At 54.2% G+C, this 18,124-nt stretch overlaps 2 protein-coding genes across 2 annotated transcripts; both read left to right on the top strand.

Annotated features, from left to right (window-relative positions):
- The first annotated feature begins 325 nt into the window (after positions 1–325).
- CD79B (CD79b molecule) lies at positions 326–3,707 on the top strand. Its single transcript, XM_012747511.3, has 6 exons — positions 326–494; positions 1,150–1,200; positions 2,112–2,426; positions 2,626–2,744; positions 2,998–3,039; positions 3,147–3,707. The coding sequence occupies exons 1-6, from the start codon at positions 428–430 to the stop codon at positions 3,243–3,245; spliced, it is 693 nt and encodes a 230-aa protein (XP_012602965.2). The 5' UTR covers positions 326–427; the 3' UTR covers positions 3,246–3,707.
- A 7,927-nt stretch (positions 3,708–11,634) lies between these two features.
- Positions 11,635–13,050, top strand: LOC105861608 (somatotropin). Its single transcript, XM_075993920.1, has 5 exons — positions 11,635–11,644; positions 11,745–12,049; positions 12,240–12,356; positions 12,449–12,610; positions 12,850–13,050. Exons 1-5 carry the CDS (start codon positions 11,635–11,637, stop codon positions 13,048–13,050), a joined length of 795 nt encoding a protein of 264 aa, XP_075850035.1.
- The last annotated feature ends 5,074 nt before the right edge of the window (positions 13,051–18,124 follow it).

The following is an 18,124-nucleotide window of genomic DNA, read 5'->3' as shown; positions in this document are numbered from 1 at the left end:
TATTTAGCTAAGTGCCGAGGAATAAAGAATCACCAGGCTCTGCCCTCCGGAGAGCTGGCAAACTGCAGATGGGTGGCTGGCAGGCCCAGGATGGGCCCAGCAGTGGAGCAGGGACACATGGAGGGGTGCACAGACTCCCCTAGAAGACTGAGAGCCACCCCCCAGGGGCATCCACCAAGGGCCCCAGCTGTGCCTCTCAAGCTGGGCAGCCTTCAAGCCTTAGTGGCCCAGCTGATAAGAGCCCACCCTCCCCCAGGTCCCCAGAGAGCTGGTGCCTCCCCTGGGCCCCGATTTGCATGGCAGGAAGGGGCCTGGTGGGGAAGAGGCGGGGACGGGACAGGCTGCAGCCGGAGCAGTTACACGTTTCCCCCGCAAGAGTCTCGGACAGACTTGTCACGGGCTTGAGGCTAGGGACGGAGTGGTGACCATGGCCGGGCTGATGTTGTCTCCTGTGCCCAGAAACTGGCTGGTGGTGCTGCTGCTGCTTCTCTCAGGTACAGCCCTGCCGGGCTTGCTCTCTGTCGCCTTCTGTCTGGACTGGCACAGTCACCTCTTGCTCCTTCCTGCTCTTGTGTCTCTCACACTTTATGCCTCTCACCACCGTCTCCCTGCCCTGGAGTGGGGTCTGTGGGTTTCTGCCCGGTAGGGACTCAGGAGTCTGAAGCCCCAGCCCCTCTGCTGCCTGGAGGGTGTCACCCCACTGGACGTGAGGGGCACATCAGAGTTGGCAGCTAGGATTGTGAAAATGCTGGGTCCAGGAAGAAGGGGCCGGTGTGCGGCTCACCCACGCCCACTCCCCTGAGGGTACCATGTCTGGGAGGCAGGGGAGAGGCTGCCCATCCAGACCCTGGGAGATGCACCTTCCAGAAACGTCCCTTCCTGTCTGGAAGAGCCACCCGCTGTGACTGGGCCTCCTGTCTCATTTTGATACCTGCTCAAGGCCACCCTAGGGTCAAGGGCAGACGGGAGGGGGTGTGCTAGGGGCGGAGCTTCTGGTCCGCCCACCCCACTTCCATCTCCCAGCACTGGGCAGGGAGGGCTGAGGGTCCTGGAAGGAGGAAGTGGGTCTGGGGGTGTGGAAGGTGCAGGGGTGGGGCGGCCCTGAGAGGAGACCTGACCCAGCCCCGCCCCCTTACTCCCGCCCTGCAGCCCAGACTGTGCCGGTGGCCAAAACACAGGACCTGTACCAGAATCCCAAAGGTCAGTGACCTCGCCCCGCTTCTGAGGACAAGTACATCTGTGTCCAGTGCTGGCCGCCGCCCCATGTCTCATCCTTGCCTGGGTCTCCACATTCAGGACCTCTGTCCCCAGGCTGCCCAGGGTCCCCCTCCCAGGGGCCCCACCCCCAGCCAGCTGTCACCCTCCTCAGACAGGGCTCCCATCCTGGGTGCTGGGGGGCGGGCTGAGCCCGGGGCCAGAGCAGGAACCAGAGGGGACTCCTCTGAGGACTCAGGCCTGGGGCTGTCTGGCTGGGGGTCGGGCCCAACCTCAGAATGAGCCCTTCAGGGTGGGGTCTGCCGTGTGAGCGCCTCAGGGAAGCCGCTCACTGGGAACAAGGCAGGGGGAGGCCCCTTGGAGAAGGTGGGAGAGCACTCCAAGCTGAGAAAGAAGGTTCCGGAACACAGTCCGTGAAGGAGGGAAGGGGGATGATGGAGGGAAGACAGGCAGGGGTCGACTGCAGAGGGCCTTGATTGCCAGCCCAAGGATTCGGCCTTTGTCCCTGGGGGCCATGGGGAGCCCCTGAGGATTTTAGGCGGGTGCAGGGCAGCCCAGGCGAGGGAGAGGCAGAAGCACCAGGCCAGGCCGCAGGCGGTCCTAGGGGCCCCTAGGCTCAGGGGTGAGGCAGGTCACGCTGTAATGGGCACGGAAAGGAACTGGAAGGTCCCAAGCCCTTCCAAAGGAAAATCAGAGGGGTGGAGGGGCAGCTGCAGAGCAGTGTCCAGCGGTGTGGCCCGTGGCCTCTCACATGGCCCGCTGCCCCGCACCTCTGCCTCCTGACTGTCCCCCGGAGCCTGGGCGTCAGTGCCACCAGATGGGGGCCCGCGGGCCGGGCCAGGCCGGCAGTCAGGAAGATGCCAGGCAGAATTCTGAGCCGGCCTTGGCGCCCACAGGAAGTGCTTGTTCCCGGATCTGGCAGACCCCACGTTTCATGGCCAAGAAACGGGGCTACACAGCAAAAATACATTGCTACACGGACGGCACCTCCGGCATGGTGAGCTGGCTGCGGAAGCAGGAGGCGGACCCGGAGCCCCAGCCGCTGCGCCTGGAGGAGGGACGCATGCTGCAGACCCAGAACCGCTCCGTCTTCACCCTCACCATCCAAGGCGCCCAGTTTGAGGACAACGGCATCTACTTCTGCCAGCAGGAGTGCACGCGGGGCTCCTTGGAGGTCTACCTGGGCTGCGGCACGGAGCTGCGAGTCATGGGTGCGTGCGGGGTGGCGGGGTGCTCCTGTAGCCACACCCACGCCCAGCCCCGCCTGCCACCTGTGGAGGTGGCCGTGGCTCTGGAGCACCCAGGAGGGCCGCTGGGGAGCAGGTCCTGAGGGGTCCACAGCCACCACTGCGGGCCCAAGGGGTGCACTCCCGGGGCACCCTCGCCCGGCTCACGGCCCCGCCCCCCCAGGGTTCAGCACCTTGGCGCAGCTGAAGCGGCGCAACACGCTGAAGGACGGCATCATCATGATCCAGACCCTGCTCATCATCCTCTTCATCATCGTGCCCATCTTCCTGCTGCTGGACAAGGTGACCGCGGGGCGGCAGGAGACGCGGGCAGGGTCTCCACCTCCCAGCCTGCACACCGGCTCGCCTACTCGATCGCTCACTCATTCATTCATTCACCCCTCTGTTCAGCTGTTCTTACAGAGCGCACCTCTGTACTGACAGAGGGCCCCCGCCCCTCTCCCCTCGTCCCAGGCCCCTGTCCCTGCCCTCCGCAGCCTGCTGAGCCCGAGCTGGGCTGGGGGTGCTGACACTCTGATCTCCCTCCCTCCCCCAGGATGAAGGCAAGGCCGGGATGGAGGAGGATCACACCTACGAGGTAAGCGGGAGGGAGGACCCGGCAGCTCTGAGGCCGTGCGGGCCCTGGCCACATCTGTGGGTGTGGTCAGGGATGGCCCCAGCTTGAGCTCCATTTCATGTCTCCAGGGCCTGAACATCGACCAGACAGCCACCTACGAGGACATAGTGACTCTGCGGACAGGGGAGGTGAAGTGGTCTGTGGGGGAGCACCCAGGCCAGGAGTGAAGGCAGGGCCCTCCCCACGCCCAGGCTCAGCCCCCTGGGCCTCAGTGACTGCTTTAGAGCCGCCTGGCTCACAGCCCACCCCCTGGCCCCCGGCGGCCTCTGAAGCCGGCCCGCCAGAGTGGCCTCCCTGCTCCAGCCCCCGGGCCACAGCTCTCGCCAAAGGGCTGGAGTCGAAGGGCAACCAGGCGGTGCCGTGGAGGGATTCTCCGGGGACGGACTGGCCCTGGCTTCCAAGGGTGCTAGGGGGGTCCACCCCACGCGTGGGACCGTGAAGACACAGACTGGGGTGGATCCTACAGATGGACTCAGAGCAGATCGGCTTCCTGAAGGGCCGTAGCCCTTCACTGGGCCCAGAAGGGCCACCGAGAACGTCATTCCTCTCTCCCAACCTCTCCCACCCTAGGGGGCCCCTGGCCTCGAGCCCATTCTCCTGTGGAATAAACAGTGTGTTTTGAGAAACCACACATGAGCTCGTGACATGTCATGGGTGCGGGTGGGTGGGAGTGTCTATTTGGGCACTTCTGTTGTCTGAATGTGGCACCTGTGGGCCTGTCCCTTCTCTCTGAAGGCCCATTGGAGCCTGGGGCCACATCCCCGTTCCTTCCCCCGCTTGGGCTTTAGCTGGTCCTAGAGCAGTGGGAGAGAGGGTGGCTGGGCCATTCCCTCCCTCGGCAGGGATGCCCTCGCCCTGCTCCATGCAGCCAACAACCGCAACTGTGCCCCGCTCTGCCTTCCACCTGCAGGAAGCCGTCCCAAAGCACCTGGTCCCTGCCCGAGCCCTGCCCAGCCCTGCCCGTGCCGCTGCGGCTTAGCCACTACCTGGTGCTGCGCACGCTGGCCTTGGTTCTCCACCTAAACTAGAAGCTCCCTGTGGGTAGGAGTTTCACCTGCCTCTATAACACCCCTCTCCACCCCCACCTCTCACCCTCTCACCAAGCCCAGGACATTTTTTTTTTTTTTTTGAGACAGAGTCTCACTTTGTTGCCCAGGCTAGAGTGAGTGCCGTGGTGTCAGCCTAGCTCACAGCAACCTCAATCTCCTGGGCTCAAGCGATCCTCCTGCCTCAGCCTCCCGAGTAGCTGGGACTACAGGCATGTGCCACCATGCCCGGCCAATTTTTTGTATATATATTTTTAGTTGGTCAATTAATTTCTTTCTATTTTTGGTAGAGACGGGGTCTCGCTCAGGCTGGTTTCGAACTCCTGACCTTGAGCTATCCGCCTGCCTCGGCCTCCCAAAGTGCTAGGATTACAGGCTCATGTGAGCCACCGCGCCCGGCCATTTTTTAAGCTTTACTCAGAGCCATCAAGACAAGAGATTCCTGGCTGGGTTCGGTGGCTCATGCTTGTAATCTTAGCACTTTGGAGGCTGAGGCAGGAGGATCGCTTGAGGCCAGGAGTTTGAGACCAGCCTGAGCAAGAGCAAGACCCCATCTCTACCAAAAATAGAAAAATTAGCCAGGCATGGTGGCACAAGCCTGTAGTCCTAGCCACTTGGGAGGCTGAGGCAGGAGGATCCCTTGAGCCCAGTAGTTAGAGGTTGGAGATTGCAGTGAGCTATGATCCCTCATGCCTGGACAACAGAGTGAGACACTATGTCTAAAAAAAAAAAAAAAAGCAGCGATTCCTAAAGAGGGAGGCTTTGTAAAGTTTGGGGGTTCTTAGGTGACCCCTTCAGACTTTCCCAGCATCACACTGGAGGCCTCCTAGGGCCCCAGGGTCCTTAAAAAACGGTCCCCAGGACCCTCCAGCTGAGGAGGTACTGGGAACGCTCACAGCTGGGAGACCGAGTGCAACCAGCCTACATTGCAAAGCCTCCCCCTGAGCCGGGCTGTGCTCCACTTCTCCTTGACCTTGGGGGATCCCGCAAGGCCTCTCTGCCCTTCCTGCTCTGGACTCAGGAAGGAGAATCCAGAGATCTTCCAGTTTAACTGGAGAACCAAGGCCAGCACGTGGGATCTAGTGAGAGAAGTACTGATTTTTACCAGATTTGCCCCTGGAATTCCAGGTGGGGCAGGTGGGTAAGGCACCCACGCCTGGGGTTTCAGGTCAATTTCTAGCACCCTGGGCCACGCCGGGCAGGCCCTGTTCCCTCCCTGGTCTCTGGGCTGCCACAGGGAACTGGCTTGTTTTGGCTTCTGCCTCTACTGAGCTGGAGCCCTCCCTTCCTGCTGCTTTGCATAGTGGCACTAATTCCGTCCTCCTGCCTCCACCAGGGACCCGGGCAGCTGGGTGGATGGGGGGCAGGGGCAGGAGGCTTCACTTCTCCCCTAAGCAGGGTCTCCCCCTGCCTGGGGCTGCCCTGGGCAGGGGGTGGCGGGGAGCTCTTGGCTTTACTGAAAGACTATTTAATACCTTTGAATAACTGAGTTGTTGACAGAATCATCAAAGCAGAGGCCTGCCCCCTCTGCCAGACACCCCCAGAGGGCTTTGCCTTCATGGGGTGTGAGGTAGGACCCCTCCCTGGTCTGTTTTTCTGTTTTAGGGGCTTATACTTTGGGGGGGCATCGTGTCTTTCTTGTGGGTCCCCAGCCCCCAGAACTGGTGTAGGCAGTGGAAACAGCTGGGTGATGATGGTGAGATGATGAATGTCTCAGGCCTCAGTTGCTTTATCTGTAAAATGGGAATCTTAAAACCTATCTGAGGGAAAGGAGTCAAACCAGACGCTATTGTATTTTTTTAAAATCACACAATAAAATTGAGTTTGCTTTCTTTTGGTGTACAGATCTAAGAATTTTAGCACACATAGAGATGTGTACCGCCACCACCACAATCAGGATACAGAACATGAACCAAAGACTTTTATTGGGCCCAAGAATACACATTGAGTGCCTCCTAAACGCCAGGAAGATGGGACTGAGGGCCTCCACGTTCGTCTGCGTTACCCTGCTTCTGCGCCATCGTAACCCTGAGAGGAGTAGCCTTAGCCACACTCTACAAACAAGGAGATCAAGGCCCAGGGAAATTACCATAATGGCTAAAAGTCACACACAGGCCTTGTGACCCCAAACCCAGCATTCTCCACCACATCACAGCCGCCTCCCTCCCAGGACTGTATAGCTATAACTTTGGACCAAAGGAAGTGGAAAGGAGGGGGGAGGGAAGCGGGGGACAGCTCTGACTGTCTTCAGAGGTTTGTGTTTCCGAGGGTTTGCTTTCCCGTGGTTCACAAGTTCAAAGGCTCCGAAGGCCCCAGCCCTTCTCTCCAGGGCCTAGGTGGGGGCCTGAGCAGCCCGGAGAGGAAGCCCCTCCTGGGCTGTCCTTCCAGAAGCCCTGCCCCTGCCCAGAGCGTAGCTCCCACGCCCCTGGTGGGCACATGCCCTGCCACCCACCAGGGGAATCCAGCCAGCTCCCTGGGGACCCTGGTTTAACTCGGGCTGCTTCCTCCTCCGCTCTAGCTTGACTTCCGGCCCTTTCGCTGCAGGTGCTGCTAGGGCTGGGGTGACCTGACCCGAGGGTTGGGTGTTTTTCCAGCAGAATCAGAGGTAAGAGAAAAACAAAACAACACGTGGAAAGCCAAGCTGTTTTCGCGACAATGGCAGGTAGGGTTCATCGCTCAGCAGGTGTCTGGCCTGTCTGGGCCTTCTGCGGGGCCCTCAAAAGCCACCTCAGACCATAGCGTCTGGGGTCTCCAGATTCTGTCTGCTCTCTTTGGTCCACCTTAAGAGCTGGGTTCAAATCCCACATCCGTGATGTTCCTGCATGCGTCCCGGCTCTCCAAGCCGCTCCTGCTAGGGCACCCTCGGGTCCAGCCTTTGACTCAGTTGCAGACAACAACAAACCTTCCGCTCGGGACATCCACCTGCACTCCCCAACCCAAGAGCCTGTGCTTGGAAACTTAGGCGACCGCAGAGAAGAAAAATCAACCAGCATTGAGTCCTGAGTTCAATCAGAGTGCAATTTGTTAAAGCGCATTTAGACTAATCCTAATACAATTTTCAATTTTTTATTTTTTTTAAAAAAAGGCCTTTTCCCCTCAGGCCTAGCACCACTTTCTCCGTGTGGCAGGAGGGGGCGGGCGAGACACCTCCGGGGTTCAGGTTCGGCAACGTTAGCCCGTGTAGAACCTTCGCGTGAATTTGCGGTCGGCATGTGCGTACTGCCCCTTCTCCCTTTGCATTTAATTGGTTTCGTGTCCATGTTGCCATACACTCAAGTTCCTGTCCTTGCTATTTTAAAATAACTACACCAGCAGGGGGACGTCCAGACGCAGCCTGGTCTGCCTTGCCCTCCAGCCAGCCGGACATTCGAGTTGTTTCCTTGGTGTTGTCCTGCCGGTCCACTCAGCGGACACTTGCTCAAATCCCCCAGGCCTAGAGCCACATCATAGCTATTTCCTACATGGCAATGCTTCCAATTTGACATTTCTGTCTATTTTACCATTATATATTGATTTGTTTGCTGTTGTCTCGCTCCAGGAGAAAAAGGATTGTGTCTTTCGTTCTTCTAGGTGTGCCCATCTGCCTGGTACGACGTCTGGCCTATGTGACAGACGACCACCGCTCGTTCAGTCAGTTAGTGCACGAGTCAGCGAATGAGGGAAGGAATGAATGAATAGATGAAAGGCAGGAATTCAGCCTCCAAGAGCTTCCAGTCCAGTAAGCAGAATAAGAGGTCCACAAATAACCACAGGACAATGTAAAAAGAGGGAGAGGTTATTTCCAGCTGAGGACACCCATCAGGAAAGCACCCCAGACTTCCCACACCTGCTGGACACACCTCAGTGCTGGTGACTTCTTTTTCAATGGGACGGTCTCCCTGGGGACTAACGCCCAAAGTGAAAATGACCTACCACGTCTAGTTATGTAGCTGGTTATATACTTCTAGGTTGTTCGGAGGTTGTCAAGCAGTGTCAACAACAACCCCGTTGATACACAGGAGTTCCTGCCCCCGTCCTCCCCGCAGCCCTCCAAGGCCCTTCCTCCACGCATGAACCCTCTGGCCACGTCGTGTGGCAAACTCAAGGGTCCAATGAGATACAGGAAGTGAAAATGATGCACAATGAAACGTGCAATACAGATGTGCAGGACGATGTGACTTGGTTCACTAAACCAGGCTCCACTGGGTTTTTTCTACTGCTTTTCTTAGTGCCTGTAGACACCTTATTCTGGGGCTGAAGTTCCCTGCATTCAATCCCCCCTGGCTTTGCTGAACATCCTCTGTTTGCTGGGACTTGATTCCTGCCTTGCTGGTTTTACACTAAGCAAAGTCCTATCCACATTCACCCAGAGTTCTCTGGGCCACCCTAATTCTGGGGTAGACAGAAGGGACGGGTGAGAGAAGACACTGCCATCCCTGGCCGGTCCCACCTGTTCTTGGCCTCAGCCACACCTCCCTTGTGCCCACCTGTATGGCTACCGGGCAGTTCCCAGCTCTCTCCCCTGCTGCCCTCGCTCCTAAGGGAGGCCAGACTTCTCCCATGGCCCGAAGTCCACACTCAAGTCCCCAGCACTGGCCAGAGCCTCTGTCATGGGGGGTTCCATGTCCCAGATGACATAGGAGGAAGGATGGCGGGGGAGGCAGGGACCCTCCTCCATTCCCACCTGGCTCCCCCTCTTTAGTGGAACCGGAAGGAGAGGGAAAGGGTGTCCTGGCCTTCCCCCAGCCCTGCTTCCTCAGAGCCTGTGTCTGTGACATCACCTCTCTCCTGCCTGGAGAACAGCCCACGGCTGTTGGAGGCAAGGACCCCCAAAGACCCTCAACTCCCCTATGACTCGTCCTACGCACGGGCTTCGCCCTGGAAAACTCCCGGAACGAAAACAGCACTCCACCCTCCAGCTATAGCTCCGAGAAGAATGCATTCCATGACGTGCTGACCATGGAATTCTCCAGGGTGTACTAACTGTTCCCGACCACCTGCCAGGTTGGAGATGAGCAACCCACCGATAAGACGCTGATTGGGGCTGATTAACCCAAACCCAAGACTCATCGTCACCCCACTCTATTTTTCTGTTTCTACTTCCTTGTTTCTGTATGCTTATAAAACCTACAAAGAATCCAAGTAAAGTAGACCTTGACAACCCTTTGCTTGGTCTCGTTCCTTTCTCTCGCCCATCTCTTTCAGGCACGGTCCCCCTTGACTCCACGAGTAACAGAAGGTCCCGCGGGCCGGGACACACGGCCAGTGCACTTGCCAGCGGGTGGCAAGTCAGGAGCAGTGACCGGGCAATACTTCAGTGACAAGGAAGAAAAGGAGTTGTCTTTTGGCTCTAAAAGGGGGTGGTGGCAAGGCCCCAGCACTCAGATCCCAGCCCACAGGGTTATGAGTTTTCAGTGCTGGTTGCCAACACTATAACCAAACACTTCTGGAAGGGTTTGCTTGTTTGTTTGTTTGTTTTCCCACCGGGTAATGTTCTTGGACTCAAGAGGCAGGAGTTTTAAATGCAGGGGAGCGTGTTCTTCCAGCTGTCATTCCTGGGGACCGCTGATGCCCATGACCTCCAGCTGCTGAAACAGCCCCAACCCTGGGCACCAGAAGGCGACAAGCCCAGCTTTCTGTGCCCTCGCCTTGTCCTGCTGTGAGGCTTCCAAACGCACCCCAGGCCACTGGGCCACTTCACCTGGGAATGAAGGGAGAATACTCTTCCCCGTAAGGAAGGACAAGACGAGGCCAAGGGACCCTTGTGACCGGGGCCAATATTTAAAAATTAGATTTTACGTAAGTCAGGATGTCCTGGCTTTCTCGAAGAATCAGGAGGTCTGGCAGCCCTGTCCCTTGCAGCCGACAACAGGCTGGACGGACCTTACCTTGGCTGGCGCCTGAGTTCTGCAAGTTGCTGTGTCCTCACCCCCCCACAGTGCATCCCTCCCGAGGAGGCCGTCAGCTGCGATTTATGCCCTCCCATCCAGGCCTCACGGCTTGCCCAGTATCTGCCTGGCACCTGTTGGCACTGCATTTGCAACCCCAAAGCAGAATCTCTCTTCTACTTCCCTCACCCCAATTCAGGTCCAAAACACTCTGGTTCTGTACATCCTGAACTTATTTTGGCACAGTTCTCATTTCCCAAGGGTAGTTGTGCCTAATGCACATTCACCTTCAATTTTATGCACACAAGTACTTCTATGATTTTACTCATTGTTTTCCCACCTATTGGGGTGTTTTGCTTCTGCGCTTAATAGCCTGTCTTGTTTTCATTTCTTCCCACTCTTGGGGTGGGGGGTGGGCCTAGGTTTGGTGGTGTTGGTGCTGGTGGGAGAGGTGTTTAGAAGCTAAAATAACTGAACCGCACCACACAGTCCCCTTTGGAGAAAGGACTTTGAGGGAGGCAACACGGAAGAGCAAGGTCTTGGAGATCCGCCGCCTTGGCTGAGGCAGCTCACGAAAGTCAGTCTCTGAGCCTCAGTATCCTGATCTGTAAAGTGGGAGGATAATACTACCTCCTCCCGAAGATAGCTGTGAGGGTCACATGTGAGAACGCACAGGCAGGCCTTCTGCGACTGGGTAAGCTCTATACAGATACGAGGAGGAGGGGCTGCCATGACTGCACAGGGTACGTTTCTGGGTGCTGTGCTCTGAGTTCCAGTGCTGGGCAGGGAGGTGGACACAAACCCCCAAGGACTCTTCCAACTTTGAGATTCTCCGATGGTTGCAGAGCTGTGGGAGAAGCACCTGTGGTCCGTGTCCGTTCCTGGGATTTCTGCACCTTGCTTTGCATCTCTGTGGCAGGTGGAAGGGGCACAGGCAATGCCTCAAGTCTGGGTCCTTTGCTCCTTGGACCTGGCCCCTGGGGAGCCCCAAGGCTTGGGGCAAGGAGAGGGCAGCGTGCAGGGTTGGTGCCCTCTGGTGGTCAGTGCTAGCACTGCACCAGCTGCCTCTGGTGGTGGGACCAGGCAGAGAAAGTGGGGACCAGGTCTGGACGGTGCCCAGAAACCCCAAGATCGATTGGCTGTCCTTGGCCGCCTTTTTCATGACACGATTCTCTCTGTTGGGTGGAGGGAACCATGCAGAGAGGAGGAAAGGGACAGGATAGAGAGTGGGAAGGGTCGGCACAGACCTCAAGCATTGGCTCTCCTGACATCGCCTCCTTTTTGGGGAGCCAGTGGGACCCTCCTCACCCGGAGGGCAGCCCCACAATGACACGTTGCCACCTGGACGCAGGCAACCCCCCTTTGACTGGGTGGTCTCTCTAGCTGAGGCCCTGTGTGCACAACCCTCACTAGACAGGTGACGATGGGTAGGGAAAGATGACAGGCCAGGGGACATGATCCCAGGATGAGCGGAAGGAGCTTCTGAATTATCCATCAGCACACCTATGCATAAATGTACATAGAAAAGAGGTGGGGGCACAGGTGTCCAGGGTATAAAAAGGGCCCGCAAGGGACCAACGCCAGGATCCCGAGCCCCAGCTCACCGAACCACTCAGGGTCCTGTGGACAGCTCGCCCGCTGCGATGGCTGCAGGTAAGCGCCCTAGAAAGCCTCCGGGCGTGGTGTGTCCAGGGGAGATTCGGGCCCTACAGAAGGGGTGCTAACCCTCAGGTTTGGGGTTTCTGAATGTGAGTACAGCTGCCTAAGCCCCCACATTCGGCCAAGCCGAGAACGTTCTCAGTGCCTGGGAGGAGGAGGAGGCAAAGGCACAGCACCTGGACAGGCAGGGAGCCAGCCTCCTGCTCTGGCCCTCCCTCGCCCTCTGCTCCCTCCCCAGTCTCTCGGACCACCCTGCTCCTGGCTGTGGCCCTGCTCTGCCTGCCCTGGCCCCAGGAGGCCACCGCCTTCCCAGCCATGCCCTTGTCCAGCCTGTTTGCCAACGCTGTGCTCCGAGCCCAGCACCTGCACCAGCTGGCCGCCGACACTTACAAGGAGTTTGTAAGCTCCCCCGGAACGGGTGCCGGTCGGGGTGGCAGGGAGGGGCGACATTCCCCCAGAAGTAATAGGAGGACAGTGAGGAGCTCAGGGTTGTTTTATGCAAGCGAAGATGCAGTCAGATGACCATAACCTGAGGGGGTCCCGATAAAGTAGCCACGAGAGCCGGCCACCACCATTGACCTTCTCCCAGGAGCGCACCTATATCCCGGAGGGACAGCGATATTCCATCCAGAACGCCCAGGCTGCCTTCTGCTTCTCGGAGACCATCCCGGCCCCCACGGGCAAGGACGAGGCCCAGCAGAGATCCGTGAGTGGCCTCCCTCTTTGGAAGCAAATCCCCCTTCTCCCCCGGGCTGGGTCGGAGGGAGGCGCGGGCACCCACACCAGCCCTCCCTGCAGGACATGGAGCTGCTCCGCTTCTCGCTGCTGCTCATCCAGTCGTGGCTCGGGCCCGTGCAGTTCCTCAGCAGGGTCTTCACCAACAGCCTGGTGTTTGGCACCTCGGACCGCGTCTATGAGAAACTGAGGGACCTGGAGGAAGGCATCCAAGCCCTGATGCGGGTGAGGGTGACACTGGCAGTGTCCTACCCTGGGGCCACACCTGCTCAGCAGAAGGCTTGGGAGAGAAATAACACTGCTCTATTTTTAGCAGTCAGGAGAACTCATCTTACTCCTCATTTCTCTCTTTGACTATTCCAGGACTTTCTCTAGGCTCAGGAAGGGAGGGAGGGAAGGGGACAGGAGAGGGAGGGAACAGCCCCTAAGCACTCAGCCTCTCCTTCCCTTCCTTCCCTTTGCAGGAGCTGGAAGATGGCAGCCCCCGGGTTGGGCAGATCCTCAAGCAAACCTACGACAAGTTTGACACAAACTTGCGCAGCGACGATGCACTGCTCAAGAATTACGGGCTGCTCTCCTGCTTCAAGAAGGATCTTCACAAGGCTGAGACGTACCTGCGGGTCATGAAGTGTCGCCGCTTTGTGGAAAGCAGCTGTGCCTTCTAGTCCTATGGCATCTGCCTCCCCTCCCCTTTACCCTGGAAAGAGCCACTCCAGTGCCCACCAGCCTGTCTTAATAAAATTAAGTTGCATCATATTGTCTGGCTATGTGTCTTTCTATTATGGGGTGGAGGGGGATTTGGGGGGCAGGGACCAGTCCTGTAGAGTCTATCGGGAACCAGGCTGCTGAAATGTAGCTGAGCTGGCTCTTCCTGGGCCAGAACAAAGCCAACGCGTTACTCCTCTCTGTTACATGCTAAGTCCACTTCCCCAGGCCCGTGGTCCCAGCTTGCTGGGCAGGCAAGGTCATAGGTCATCCCCATAAAGTACTTGGAGGCATTTTTCCCTCTCCCACCAGCACCAACACCACCAAACCTAGGCCCACCCCCCACCCCAAGAGTGGGAAGAAATGAAAACAAGACAGGCTATTAAGCGCAGAAGCAAAACACCCCAATAGGTGGGAAAACAATGAGTAAAATCATAGAAGTACTTGTGTGCATAAAATTGAAGGTGAATGTGCATTAGGCGCGGCTACCCTTGGGAAATGAGAATTGTGCCAAAATAAGTTCAGGATGTACAGAACCAGAGTGTTTTGGACCTGAAATGGGGCGAGGGAAGTAGAAGAGAGATTCTGCATTCGGGGTTGCAAATGCAGTGCCAACAGGTGCCAGGCAGATACTGTGCAGTAAGGCCTGGATGGGAGGGCATAAATCGCAGCTGACGGCCTCCTCGGGAGGGATGCACTGTGGGGGGGTGAGGACACAGCAACTTGCAGAACTCAGGCGCCAGCTAACGTGAGGTCCGTCCAGCCTGTTGTCGACTGCAAGGGACAGGGGTGCTAGACCTCCTGATTCTTCGAGAAAGCCAGGACATCCTGACTTACGTAAAATCTAATTTTTAAATATTGGCAACTAATACATATTTAAAAACACTTTAAGGGCAAAAGATAGCCCAAACACATTTGGTCTTCGAGCTGTCAGTGAGCAATTTGTTCTAAGCGCCGTGCACTGGGATAACTCGGTATAAGGGAAGGAATCAGGAAGATTTGGGCTGTATGTAATTTGTGCTCCTGAACAAAGTACTTGACTGCGCTAAGATAACAATCTGTTGCCTTACCAGGCCTATGTGAGGACTAAAAGAAATGATGTTTCTGAAGTAATTGACATAGCACTTAAGAAATTATAGTTATTTTTGCATTGAATATTGGGGCATTTCATGTTTTCTAATGGAGTGTCTAACACCTGTTATCAAATCATTTAAGGCTGGGCCTGTAGTCCCAGCACTTTGGGAGGCTGAGGCACCAGGAGTTCAAGGCCAGCTTGGCCAACATAGCAAGATCCAATGTCTCTACAAAAAATTTAAAAATTAGCTGAGTAAGGTGCACGCTTGTATTCCTAGCTACTCCAGAGGCTGAGGCAGGAGGATTGCTTGAGCCCAGGAGTTCCAGCTTAGAGTAAGCTATGATCACTATGACCACTGCACTCCAGCCTGGGCAACAGAGCGAGACTCTGTCTATAAATGAATAATTCTGTTTTCCTAAAAACATCTCAGATGTCTTCTATTTCCAAATGAACTTGAAAGGGCAGTGATTAATGTTTAATAGTTAATTTTTAAGTCTCCCAAGTACCCTGGCTAAGTGACTAGCAACCTATAAATCAATACTAAGATGCTCACTGCAACTCTATTATCCAAAAATGATTTTATGAGGTCAATAATTCTTTTGAAATGCAAATAATCCCCTAATTAATCATCTTGAAGTTGAAATTTTTATGTGCTGTTGTGAATTTTCTTTATAACAGGAACCACCTGCATTCATTGTTAGAGTTTTTTTTTTTTTTTTTTTACAGTTAGTAACACAAGTCCTTGAGAAGTGGTTGAAAGTTGAAATATCAGAACTCCAGAGCTCCATTTCTTAGCTCAGAAATCATTTGTCTGCCTTACATCATTCTTTTATTGTCTGGTATTAAAATTATGGAATTTTAAAGTTAGAAGGGCCTCATAGATCATCCTAATTCCTTTGACTTTAGGAATCTTATTCTATATGATCCATTATAGATGGTATTCCCTTTACGACTGTGTATCACTAGAACCAAGGGAATCACTCTTTCACAAGACTACTCATTCTATTAGGCCACTTTGATTTCAGAAGAGTATTTCTTCCATTAAGCCTGTAATGTCCTTCATTTGGCCTTAAACTTTTTTTTAGAAATTTCGTGGTCTTTAGAAGTTGATGTGATGAGTACAGATATATTTATCTCTTGGCTTGAGTAGGTGTTTTAAAAGGAAATGTGAGCCATCTTGATGAGCATTTGTTGAAAGAATGTAGGAATTACAATGTTCAGTATCTACACAAGGGTGTATAAAGAGGGTTCTAAGTGGGGTTATCTTAACAGAACTGGACTGCAGGGGGAGCTACACTCCAGAGCGTGTCCACTCAGCTCCACCTGGGTATAGCAGAATCAACTCTGCCACTGCTAGTTGAGAATTACAAAGATGCTAGCGGATTTTGCAAAATTTTAGAATTTAAAAAGACCTTAAAGACCATCTACCCTAAACTCTTTGATTTGCCAACTGTTATTATGCCTTTCAACTCTTCAGTTGGGCAGTGGATGGCAACCTTAGCTACAAATTAGAAACTCCTAGGGTGTTTTCTAAACAATGGCTGCATTAGCCTCCACTCCCTGAGATTCTGATTTCATTGGCCTGGGATAGAGTCCAGGCAAGAGTAGTTTTAAAAGCTCCCCAGGTGATTCTAATGTGCAAACAAAGTTGAGAACCACTGAGGGACCACAAAGATGAGATAACAGTGTCCACAGCTATTGTATTGGTTAAAACAGGGGAAAAGGAGATGAGAGACCTGGGCCAGTTGTGGCACTCTCTGCTTCTAATTCTGACCAATTATTTAAAATTTTTTGCTAATGAGCCAGTCACAAAAAGACAAATGCTATACATTCCACTCCTATCAGGTACTTAGTCAAGTTCATAGAGAAAGAATGGTGGTTGCCAGCAGCTGAGGGGAGGAGGGGCGGGGAGCTGTTTAACGGGCGCAGAGTTCCCTTGTGCAAGAAGAAAAGCGTTCTGGGGATGTTGGTGATGGATGCACAGCAATAGGAATGCACTAGACATTACTGAACTGTACGCTTACAATGGTTAAGATGGTGAATTTTATAGTTTGTCACAATTAAATGTTTTAACAGTATGTTCTAATGAAAAAAGTCTTCCCTCGGGTAAGATTAGCAAGACTCACTCACACAAAGAGTTCAATAGGCAGGACTCAAGTAATCCTTGACCCCTGGAATAATGTTTTTCTGACTCCATACAACCTTTTGAATTTGCTCTAACCAGAAATGGCCACTTCTGAATTTCTTCCATGAGCATTTCCAAAACGCACAAGATGAGGTGTGTCCCTTTATACACAGTTGAGACCTTCCCCAAGTCCTCCGTGGAACTCCAGGATCTGGACTTCTGGGCCAAGGCAAGCCGACACTCTGCTTCTTTAATTCAGAAGGCCTTGGCGTGGCTGAGAGACGCTCTTGAGTGCTGCTGGTATTAGGGCTCCCAACTCGTCCCGGTTTGCATGAAGTGTTTCTAATTTGGGCAGTGAAAGTCCCACGTCCTGGGAACCCCTGAGCTCACTGCAAACTGAGCTAGTAGGACTGGTCTTCCCACTGGTAGTCCTAAATCTCAGGAAGCCAAAAAGGGGGTTAAGTAGAGGAAGGAGGAGAAAAAATACTAGAAAAATAGGAAAAGATGTGTATGGTGTGTATGACTTTTGATGGCCTTCAATGGTTGCCACGGATTTGTGCCTCTTGCTTTGAGTTTGTGATTATAATTATGGGTATAATTACCACCAGGATTATTAGTGTAATAATAAAAGCCAACACTTGTGAACACAGGTGTCTAGCACCATAATAGTGTTTTACAACTACCATGTCATTTCTTTCTAACTCTAATCCTGTAAGGTAAATACTATTATTATCCCTATAGTAAGAAGCCCCATTGAAGATTTAACTTATGCTTTCTCAGGTCTAGAGAGAAAGATGCCAGAAAGTCACCTTGACCATCCTTCAGAGGATGAACTTTTGGAGTATTAAATCAGTCTTCTCCTGGAGATAACCAGGGCAGCTGCAGTTTAAATGTGAGCTGGTTACTCTCATGCTCAGAAAGAATATGATCAAAACCTCTTATGGAGCGGGGCCGCCTGGAGCTAGTGAAGGCAGCTATGTTAGAAGCTCTATTATATAGGGAAAGAAATGTAATGAGTCCCTTTGTGCTTCAGGAAGTGATGAGGAGTGGCTGCCTGACGCTGGCTGTGTGGATCACCGGGGAAGGAAAGGGAACAGAGGTACCAAGCCTACAAAGGGAAGAGCCTAGCCCAAATCTGAAGCACTCTGCAGGATGGCTACTCCAAACTACTGAGCTCTGAGAACTGTAACCCCGGATGCCGAAGCACCAAGGCAGACAGTCCCCACCCTCCACCCCACAACCTGGACCTACAGAACTGCTTGGTTTGATGGCTTCTGTCAACACTGACACCCTGTGGCAGTGAGAAGCAAAGGCAGTAGCAGGCTAAGCCATCAGGCTCTCCCTGCTGGAACTAAGAAGTCCAAATGACCTCTTTTCTTCCCTTCCTCTTGGCTTCATGGTGCCTAAGGGCACTGAGGCCATGAGGTGGAGTTTGCAGCTGTGGGCCAGCCACAGGCCTGATGCACCTGATCCTCATGCCAAAAGGGCCACAGTTCCCTGTACTGGGCTGCTCTTACTCCTCTCCTAAACCTGCTTCCTAACTTATTTTCCCAAGTGCTCAATTCAGGAAGGTGGATAATGTATATTAGACTCACATGATGAGAGAACAGTGGCTACTAAGTGGAGACATTGAGGTTGAGAAGATTATTTGGGGGGGATGCTATTTTGCAAACTCAAACAAAATATGTCCAGTTTCCCTCCAGGAAGGCTTCCTTGATCCAGGTCGGCTTCTCTTAACAATCTATGCTTTCCTAGTCATAAGAGTTAATGCACAAACATAATCTCCTACTCATCTGTCTACCTTCCCTGACAGACTACAAACTTGTGGAAGCCA

The sequence above is a fragment of the Microcebus murinus genome, chromosome 18, assembly GCF_040939455.1.
Source record: "Microcebus murinus isolate Inina chromosome 18, M.murinus_Inina_mat1.0, whole genome shotgun sequence".
Classification (NCBI taxonomy): domain Eukaryota; kingdom Metazoa; phylum Chordata; class Mammalia; order Primates; family Cheirogaleidae; genus Microcebus; species Microcebus murinus.
This window is presented reverse-complemented; position numbering and strand designations above follow the sequence as displayed.